Source organism: Electrona antarctica, assembly GCF_951216825.1.
Source record: "Electrona antarctica genome assembly, chromosome: 19".
NCBI lineage: Eukaryota > Metazoa > Chordata > Actinopteri > Myctophiformes > Myctophidae > Electrona > Electrona antarctica.
Genome location: NC_136800.1, coordinates 36,576,561 through 36,587,711, shown reverse-complemented (window position 1 = coordinate 36,587,711; position 11,151 = coordinate 36,576,561). Strand labels below are relative to the sequence as shown.

General features: G+C 39.2%; 2 protein-coding genes across 2 annotated transcripts in view; both read right to left on the bottom strand.

Moving 5' to 3' along the window:
* Positions 1-11,151, bottom strand: part of LOC306943329 (macrophage mannose receptor 1-like) — a 49,681-nt gene that overhangs the window by 22,985 nt on the left and 15,545 nt on the right. The window lies entirely within an intron of this gene.
* On the bottom strand, positions 6,842-11,043 carry LOC306943749 (macrophage mannose receptor 1-like; the record flags this gene model as incomplete). Its single annotated transcript, XM_079530279.1, has 6 exons — positions 6,842-7,557; positions 7,682-7,708; positions 7,963-8,121; positions 8,592-8,708; positions 10,376-10,570; positions 10,857-11,043. The coding sequence occupies 6 exons, from the start codon at positions 11,041-11,043 to the stop codon at positions 7,298-7,300; spliced, it is 945 nt and encodes a 314-aa protein (XP_079386405.1). The 3' UTR covers positions 6,842-7,297.

The following is an 11,151-nucleotide window of genomic DNA, read 5'->3' as shown; positions in this document are numbered from 1 at the left end:
CTTCTTTGCTAATTATATTTGAGAGATCGAGAACACACCACACTTGCCAATTCTAGAAAGGAGACATTTGATTTATAATGTTGCTGTCCTTTTGACAAATCCTGATTCACTAAAAATGTGTGATAAACAAGTTAATCAGCAGTTCCAAGTCATACTGCGAAACCTTTTCAACTAATATATTTTTACATCTTTCACTAGTAGGTTTTTCACAGAACAAATTCCATTCTTCTATAACACTATTAAACACAATTTGTATGTATCAGTGTCTGCTCCCGATGACATAGAAATATACTGTAAATGTACCGGAAATATATTTATCTATGTATTTTACAGTTAATAAATATACAATTCCTGAAATACAATATCAAGCGCTAGGACCATGCAGCATTTATTTTTTACATCAGACAACAGAGTTACGGGAAGTGTTACCACAAGAGTCAAAAGACTACTAAAATGCAGTAGTGGAGAAAGTACTCACATTTTGTACTTAAGTAAAAATACTGTTATAAGTAAAAGTTTGGAATTCCAAATTGACTTGAGTAAACGTACAAAGGTATTGGTATCAAAATGTACTTAAAGTGCCAAAAGTAAAAGTACTCATCATTATACAGAATGTCCTATTTCACTTGTTTTCAAGTGTGTAAAATGTATTTTAAAAAGACATTTGAAAATAGCTACAAGCTCATTGTGAGCTTGTAGATATTTTCAAATGGTGAAATGTACAGTATAGGGCTGAAGTGGTTAATTAATGTATGTTTTGTAATTATACATCTACAAAGCAACTAGTAACTCAAGTTTTTGTAAAAACGAAATAATTGTAGTGGAGTAAAAGTATAATATTTGCCTCTGAGATGTAGTGGAGTAGAAGTAAAAGTACTGAAAATAGTAAATAGTCCAGCAAAGTAAGAATACCTCAAAATTGTATTTATAAATACCATACCTCTGTATGTTCTTGAGCAAGGACCCTGCAGTCCGTTGCTTATTATGAAGTGGCTATTGGGACCAGTTACTTTGGTGAGAACCCCTGATCCATCTCTCGTCACGTTTATGTAAAGATCTTGGTGTTGGAGGACGAGTAGAGTTTGATTCTTGCACTCCCACTTCTGGAGGTCACTATTTTCATCACAATCATAAAGGCTCACTCCACTGCCCAAAGTCTTCCCCTGGGCTCCCAGACACTTATCCATGCGAGGTACAAGGAGGCGGTTGTTGGTTGTCCAGCGCACGTCATAGCACACTTCTGGGAAATAACGGCTCGGAGTCAAACACAAACCCAACTTGGTTTTAAGGTTAAATGCCGAATCTGTGGGGAAAGAGTGGTTCAAGGAATTAGTAGGGAGATGACATATACATATAATACTATACATCTTCACCTTGTCAAGGGATGAAGGCTCTTAGAATGATTGATATACAACTACATTTTAATTACAGTCCTAAACAATAATACATGTTTAATTATAGTATTAGTAAATTATACATATCACACAAAAAGGTCAATAGTATACTGTACCATCTGAAGCCAAACACTGGAAAGCTTGGATAATGATCACAACAGCTGCAACAGTTCCCCTCATAATTAACATTGTTCTCATATGAAACGGCATCGCCCATGCATTGACAGCAGAGGACTTGTAGGATGTGAGCAGGCCGGGGTCAAAAGAGGGAACTTTAATAGCAGTGACAAATTCACGTCACATTATGTCGTCACAAGTGTTGCATAATTCAATCACAAATTGTCTTTCTTCTGGGAAACAAGGAACACTTTTCAAACACACTCATTTCTCCATAACTCAAAAGTTGATATGCAACCTGAGCCTACACAAGTGGCTACTGTTATTATGTATATTCATGGCCATGATCTATTCTAGCTTAAATGAATTACCCAAACATTTTGCAGCATCTCTCCACAACGATTTGCTGAGCAATTTGTGTCCTATCCAGTATTATCTATTATTGTATATTTTATTGCTGTTGTTAGCATTGTCTGATTCTTGACACAAAAGCATAACATTTACCTTTAGACTTGATTAGTCAGTTAGCAATTTGTAAGCCTTACAGAAAGTGAAAGATGTCAAAGCTCTCATTAGTCATGCACATGGATACATGGAATTATGTGTATGCACATAGGATCTACTGGAACATAGCTCTTACAGAATACCGAAACCCCTATCCGTCTGCAAACAGTACTAGACGGATGTTGGTTGTTCTCCTTTTTTACTACAGACATTCACAGCCTTACTTTCCAAACTTGTAAACTTCATTCTGAGATTCTCAGTCATTTGCATTCAGGGTAGTTTTTATTGTTTTAAGAATAGCTTGTAGCTAAGAATTGTTAAGACGGTGCAATTTGAATTATGCATAATAATTATGAACAGTGTTGAGGCCACTATTAGTGCGGTTATAAATTTGCCTGGTGTGACAATTGTCAGATAACCGCATCAACTATATCCTCCATTGTACCGGGTACAATGACTAATCTTTATGAATCAGATGTTTGTTTAGCACCACATATGAATCACAGATTTGGTTTTTCCTTTGAAATGTGTTCTCTCAATGACTACTCGACTGGGGGAGGTATTGTACAATCTTGGTGTTCAGAACGGCAAGACAATGCTGAATATGCTGTCTTGTCTAACACTATACAATACTTCCAAAGAAATGTAGAATCTCAGAAGGGACAAGAGGTGTGCAATGTGCAACTCTTGTGCAAGAGTTGTGCAAACATTATTATTTCATTCAGCAAATCTAATCCTATGTTTGCTGTTTTATATTCCTGTCCAAATTCAATTCTGTTAGGCATGCCACTCCAATCCACACAAATATATTCTTGTAAAAGCAATGTGAGAAATAACGCCTGCTTTGAAAGATGTGATATAAAGATCATTACTACTGCATGCTACTATTATCTGGTAAAGAACCTTTCTCAGGAAATCCACATTTCTTTCAATACACTTCATCAATTTCAGAGTGCCAGACAACAGACAACTTAAACCCCAGGATCCATGTTCTAAGGGAAAACGTTCGCATAAAATAGCAGATCAGCAAGCTCACAATGCTTTGCGTTAAGTGGTTAAAAGTTGAATTGTATATGGATGCCCCAACATCCCTTGGGTGTCATTTCAAAAAGCGCTTATATCCACTGAAGTTCTACCTAGAGAACCTGACAGGTTAAGAACTATTTAATTATTAACCATTTTAAAATGTTTAAAGTTTAGGGATAAGGGGTAAAGGGTGGCACAAGATATAGCCGTTAGACTAGAGTGAGTAGCCTATAAGAAGGAATATGAGGAAAATAAAGTCAGCCCAGCTCCTAATCCAGACAACAGTCTTATCAAAACTCAAGACTATTGTAACTCCCTCCTTACCGGCCTACCGGCATGTGCACTTAAGCCTCTCCAACTGATCCAAAATGCTGCAGCTCACCTGGTCTTCAACCAGCCAAAATTCTCACACGTCTCCCCCCTTCTTTGCTCCCTCCATTGGCTCCTGGTCGCTGCCCGCACAGAATACAAAACTCTGATGCTGGCATTCAAAGCAACCAAAGGTATGGCTCCCCCATATCTTGCAAGTATGATCGAACTACAAACCCTCCCACGCACTCAGATCAGCCAACGCAGGGAAGCTGGTAGTAAAAACGCCGGGACAACACTCCACACGTCCCAAACTCTTCTCCCTTCTGACACCAAAACTGCACTTCCCATTACAATCAGAACTGCAACCTCACTCCCTATCTTCCATTAGTTCCATAGTCTGAAAATCCACCTTTTCAGACTCCATCATGTCCCGTAGCACTTGCCCTAGACTCCATCATGTCCCGTAGCACTTGCCCTAGACTCCATCATGTCCCGTAGCACTTGCCCTAGCCCCTTAGATAGCACTTCATGTAGACTTAGATAGCATTTTATACAGACTTATAGCATGTTACTTAGACAGCACCAGAATTGCTTTTTATGTAGTCATAGCACTTTATAGTATATGTATAGTATAGTATATTATATATGTATAGTTTATTCATATAGTTTCATTATATAGATATATTCCACTGTTATGTTCTTAGCTTACGCATGTTTCATGAACTACTTTTTATGTATATGATGTATTGCCATGCTTTTTGTTCTTGCTTATTGTAAATCACTCTGGATTAAGAGCGTCTGCTAAATGCCTAAATTGTAAATTGTAAAATAGTAAATTGTATCTTAACCCATTTAGACCAGGAACCCCTTTTTGTAACCTTACCTTTCAAGCATGGAACCTCTTTGGGGGTAGTTGTTGCTATGTACAACATAGATTTTTGGAGGTAGGCAGGCTACTCTGTACTTGGCCCACTCCTTTTTTCCCCTTTACAACAATACAAATCTTTTTGGCAAAATAGTCTATAGCTCACAGCTTGTAGATCACAGCTTGTATTGTCTATTTTTGCCGAATGTTCGAAGTGGGACCTTGCCCGTAAAACAATGAAATACCAGAACGGATTACAATTATACTTATAACCTTACATAGCAAGGATGAAATTCTGTAGTCTGAACATGTGGTGTTTTTAATCAGGTTACTGTGCACAGAGATTCTGAGAACATGTCTTGTCCATTCTGGATATAGCCATGAAAGACGACAGTCACATCCTGTGTGTTAACTGACAATCACAGCTTTAATTTCTAGAGTATATCTTCTTGTTTCACTACCTCTTTAGTTCTTTGGTTTTGGCAGAGACATATCTGAAGGATAAGGCAGTGGGAGCAAGTCAGTTCTTCAAAAATAACTGCGTAACAGGGTGTGCTGATTACTCAATACAACCTGAAGTCAGCGTATTCATTGTATAGCTAGAGTAAGGTCTACCAAAGCATTTAATCCCCAGTGTTTTAAATTGTTTTGAGCGCCAGATAATTGCACTGTGCTGGAAAAGGCCGCAACATGATGAGGTGCTGGGTCGTCTATTCTGCACTGCGCGTTCATGTCTGGTGTTTTTTTATCTGGCCACCGAGGTTTGAAATATTTTCAACTAGAAATGACCAAAATATGTTTTCATCTCATCCCATATGTCATGTCACATTGTTCTATTTTGTTGTCCATTTCTCGGCCCTATATTACCATTGATGATATATTTTTGACGCCATATTCAGATATACAGTCTCCATAATGTCTCCCCCCAGCCAGTTAACTTTCAATACTGTGGCACAGTGTTTTTAATTCAGTGTGCACGCAGCTGCCCCTGTATTAGCTAGTGTGACCTTGTGGCTAGTGGGAGTCAGAAAACACTTATATCTGTCAGAGTTCACAGAAGTAAGAAGTCAGTAAGGAAAGGGTTTCATATATCATCAGGTTGCCATAACAACGCAACAGCCTTCATGCCCTTCCGGATCGAGGCGCCATCAATGAGATCGACTCCACGTGGGTCCACGACAACTGAACCACTCAGAGCGCGCCAACCATCGCCAACCATGGACATGGTCATCTGACATCCCGGACATGAACTGTTCCCCAGCCAATGGATTAATGTCAACAAACTGATGTCATCGTCACTACTAAATTCACTACTAAACTATGAACAATGCTCAGGAGAAGACAGTTCGGGCCGATCGACATTTGGATTATTTCTCTAAATCAATTGTGTAACTGTACTTCCGAATTCCAACACATTTCATTGTAAATTGATCTTACTCAACTAAAACATTCTAAAACCTTAAACTATTCTCCTAGGTTTCTTGCGTCTGACTTCAAAATTACTATATCTGGTCTTTCTATTTTTTGGGGGTTTCCCTATATGGTTCAAAAAGCTCTCTTGGTAACTTCAGGATTTAAAGGGCAATTCACTCATTTTAAAGGTAAAGACAGCACTACATTTGGGTTTAACTTTGGCTATTTTTGGTCTCATGTTTCTCATACAGTCCTTTATAACTATTAGGTAACTATTAAAGTATTTTTCTTATTATTATCATTTTATAATCTATCACCACTTATACCTCTATATATACCTGTACTATGCGTTGCTATTCAATATACCTGACAAAGGCCACAGAGGCCGAAACGTTGTGATTTTTACCCCGCCTTGGTAAGTTTTTGGGGAGCTTTCAAAAAGTTGTGCAGACTTCTTCTTCCTTTTGCAGTCTGTTCTTTTTTGTTCGAGCACCCGTTGACCACTTTTACTTAACAATAACAAACAGCAAAAGGCAGGGCTACCCAGCATCTAATTCAATTGTAATTTACCAGATTTATTACACTACAACATATAAGACATCCATTCCTTACTGCCTCTGAATAAGACCATAGCTACTAAGCTGGACTCTCCAACTATAGCCTGCATTGGCTGCATAAGTTCAGAATAATAGGTGGGTAACCCGTTTGGAACCTCACCCTCCGCTATTAGCTCCGAGAAGAGGTTCTGTGTCAGGAGGATATCCCTGACATGTATGGGTCGAAATGGGTCGAGCCCTCCAAGAGCAGTGGAAAAAACCCTTTTCGCATGTATCGGATCCAAAAAGCAAAGAGCTACAGATGATAGAATTTGGAGTGGAAAGTAAAGATGTTGGAGCCAGGAGCGGTACTGCGGGGTGAAACAACCGCTTAAATCAGTTATCAGGCTTAAATAGCTTATTTAGTCAGCCTGTGGCCAGTCAACCCCCATGACGCAGCTGCAGTACTGCTTCTGATTGCATTGGGAAGACATGGTACTGGCTGATTTCATAAGCTTTGTATTTACAACATAAATAAATATTGAATGAATAAATGGAATGGGATCATGTCAAATGAAGTAATATAAAACAATATATGCCAAGTCTGTTGTATATCTATTGTGATATTTATTACAATTAAGGATATTACACTCTCAACATCTCTGGATGCCTGCATCCCCGTGTAGGCTACTGTATGTACTCGTAGGCCTAGATTTATTTGAATTCGCTTTAATACGTTTCTGAGACATTCAGAATTTTATTTCTGTGAGTTTATGAGTTAACAAGACGATCATTAACATTTATGTACATGCAGGTTTTATATAATATAACTTTCATGTTACAAGGTACATAGTACAAGGTTCATTCTTCATTAACCAGTGTCAAACATCTTTACAAATTAATTGTTTTTAAAAACAATGCAAAACTATGTAACAGCATACAAAAATATTCAGTTAATATAAGTATAAAACTATGTTTATCTTTATATTGCAGGTGAAATTATGTCAATAAAGCATCAAACATGGTGAAATGTCCTTTTTCCTGAGTAACATGTCACCTGCCACAGTTTAATTACTTCCACAATCCACATACAAAAAGCGATTAGCTGTACACCACGACTTGTTTGCTAATCACAAAGTTATAATAGGCTCTGGGTTCTCCTCCACCTCTGCATTTCCTACCAGCTGGCTGGTGTCTATCATGTTAGGCTGCAGGGAGCGCTCACGGTTGAAGTAGAGTGGATTGTCAAAGGTAGGCAAGGGACGGCCAGACTTCTTATAGAGGAGGAAAGCAGTGACCGCTAGGACTGAGAGCACCGTTAATACCAGCACCACTACCAAAGCTGAGTGGACATGATGTCGTTGGTGAGTTCCCTCTTGTTTATGAGCAGCTGCACAATCAAAGGAACAAAATAATCAGTCAAAACTAATGTTCAGAAATGCAACAACAGTATATATATTTTTTTTTAAAGAGAGAAATAGTACATAATATTATGATTAATGAATTAATCTTACCAACTGTTGGCAACTGTTCTGTGATCTCTGGCAGAGGAGAATGGAAAATAATCATCATTGATAAGGAATTTAATCACAACATCTTTGCCCCAGCAAACTATAGCCTGATTCATACTTAGTTTGCATACATAACTTTGCTGCATGCCAAAAATGGATCTAGCTCGCAAATCTTCACGCTTCGATGTGTATTGTGTAGTGAGCTTGTAGATCGGCTATTTTCAATGTGGCAACCTCAAGCAACCAAGTATAACTCGGGCTTAAATGTGGAATGTTGGTCTCACCTTTGGGCGTTTCACAGATATAGGCCCTGGTATGCCAGCGGTGTCCAGTCCTCCACGTGCCATCGTCAGAATGAACTGTTCCATAAGTGTCATCATCGGGTTCATATCGAGCCCAGTTCACGTAGTCTATGGGTGTCTTATCCAGCCACAACCACGTCCCTACATAGAAAGAGTACTGTATGTTTTTATCATTGTTTTTCAACAAAACAACCATGAATACTGGTTTCCTCTACCACGATGTCTGAAAAAAGAAATGAACTGAAAATGCACAAATCTAAGCACAAGCTGAACAATATATGTAAGTAAATAGATATTATTATAAATATCGGTATCAATGCTATTGTGCAATTTACTTTATTTTATTTTGTGTTGGCGTGTTGACACATTCCTGATTTTGGATAGACTATACCCTTCCCTACTGGATGACTGTCAGTCTAGCAAACACAAAACAAACCATGTCACACAGCATATACATCGATTCATCCGTTATGACCAATAGAACATAGAAAAAGAGCCTACCCAAAGGCCTAAACAAATGAACCGAAATGGAATTTGACCTAATCAGGAACTCGTTATAACTCATTGTTTTGGCAATAGAACGTTTGTTATGATAAAGAAGACTGCCGTACCTTTGTGAGTTTTGTACAGGCCTATCCAGAAAGCACTGTGGCTGTCTTTAAGCTTTTCCACCTTGCTTTTAATAAATCTCTGCTCAGCTGGATCTCCAATGCTGGCTAGAACCCCACCTTTATGACACAAAATGACAGTTAATATATTACACATATCTCTGCTGTTGAGAAGAAACCACTTAAATGTTCATTTTTCAGGAAATTAAAAATCTTTTCAGGAAATGAAGAAAACCTTATATATTTTTTTAAAACAAAGCAATACTGCCTCATCAAAGTTGGTATAGTGACTTTATATACTTGCATGAGTGGGAGAGAGGTGGTGGAGTTAGCTGCTTTAGCAGACAGTTTGAGGGTCTAATGGAGTTAAAAGGTTTTGTCCGAAGTGCTTTTTAATGCTTTTCATTGGTTCAATTCTTTTTGAGGGGCGCTAGCCCCTCCTATGTCCAGCTTTGAGGGTTTGTGTAAACACAAACATTGTCTAACACAAACATTGAATGTCATTGACAATAAATGGCCAGTTTTGAGTGTTTCAATAAACACAAACATTGAATGCCAATATGCCATTGACAATGAATGGCCAGCTTTGAGTGCTTGTGTATTGTGTAAACACAAACATTGAAGACGAAGGTGAGGACGCAAATTGTGATTGGCCGGAATGCAATGATGTATGATGATAACAGCTAGCCTGGTTAATAAACCAGACCGAATCAGCCGTTGGCAAAAAAAAGTTGCCTACCAGCGGATTACGGTCTGGCGAGGCTCAGTAGCACGCCTCTTTCCTACAGCAGAGAACAGGTCGGACCAATCGGGACACGGTATGCAATATAGGCGGGCTTTGGTACAGTGACGTTCAATGCTTGAGACTTTTGACTGACAGTAGCTCTGACCAATTGCGTCAAAGAGAAAATGTTCCCCGGGAAATGAAATCCAAGTGGAGCCAGCCCAGACTGATATACCGCGACAGTGTTGTGTGATATTAGTCTGGCTTATTAGCCAGGCTAGATAACAGCACCCCTCACTTCACACGGGTGTGATTTTTTTTATCCAACACACAGGCGTAAAGGGTGTTCAATAGCTTTGGTCCACATATGACATAAATTCTTATTGTCAATGGGAATTGAATCTTTGTGTAATACGAAAATCTACACTAATAGCTGAATATAGGCTCCTCAAAAATCAAAAACCTTAAAAATGGAGTTAGGTGGTTTCCTCCCGACAGCAACGTCGCTGTTGGACAGAAACCAGCTAGCTATCTCCATTTTTCAGCTTACAATTTCTTTAATAAATCAGTGCTATTTAAAAAATCGCTTCTGACTAAACCTCCTAACTCGATTGGATCCTCAAATCACACTATCAGCCCCTCCCCTAACCCCTCCCCCTTTATCATACAACTACAGCTGTGGGTGCGGCTTCAGTTCAGGTGGATCACCACCCATCACCACCCACCAGGCAAACCAGGCATACTTAATGAACTGGTGGGCGTGTCCACATAAAAGCATGATTTTAACAAATACTGTACACTTTTTGGAAAAAGTTCTTCCTCCTTATATAATAATACCTGATGATGATGATCATGTTTTAGGGTGGAAAAAGAATCGTGGCACTCCATCTTTAATATTTTAGACATACGGGTAGCTTGTTTCTGCCAGAGAAATGCACATTTATATACAGATACATATAGCGTGCGTGCGTGCGTGCGTGCGTGCGTGCGTGCGTGCGTGCGTGCGTGCGTGCGTGCGTGCGTGCGTATGAGAGAGGGTTGGGGGGGGGGGGGGGGAACTTACCTAATCTTACACAGCTTGATGCTGCATCTGGCCAATCACTTTCATCCGTCATGAAGAGGTAGCAATGATCCCTAAATGGCACCCAGGCAAAAGTCTCATCTGAATCTGGAGTCATGAAGAAACTATGCTCCCGGATTTTGGTGGTGTGGTCAGGGCAAACACCTGAGTGTCCTGCCTCAGTCGGCGGGGGCACTTCTGTAGGTGTGAGCGATTATGATGAACAAATTCAAGTTACAGAATTCATTGTTCGGAATGGCAACTCTGATTTGCGTAAGACGAAGACAATTTACTAATTAAACCGGAATAACGTTGTACAATAGTATTATAATATTACACATGAACCAGAGTGCACATGCTATGGGGAAAGACTATTATGCTATTATATTATTTACTATACTGTACCATTCTATCGCTATATTCTCTATTCGCTATAAAGGGCATGACTCTTTTATTATTGTGTTTAAATAATACCTAGTCATACCTGTAGTCTTCATGCAGACACTATTCATGGTTTGATTGCACAGAGCAGTCTTCCATTTTCCATCCACGTCCACATTCACACAGGGCTGGCCTCTGCTTGGCTCGTTTTGTGCCCAGTAGGTTGTGAACAGGTTCCAACCATCAATGAACCTGAAGTAACCTCCAGTCTGAAAGCAGGGATGGTTCATTTAAAAAGGATCTAAACATGCATACTGTACATACATACGTACATACACATACATACACACATACACGGATTGCACGCATGCACACATATATCCATACATAGTCATAAT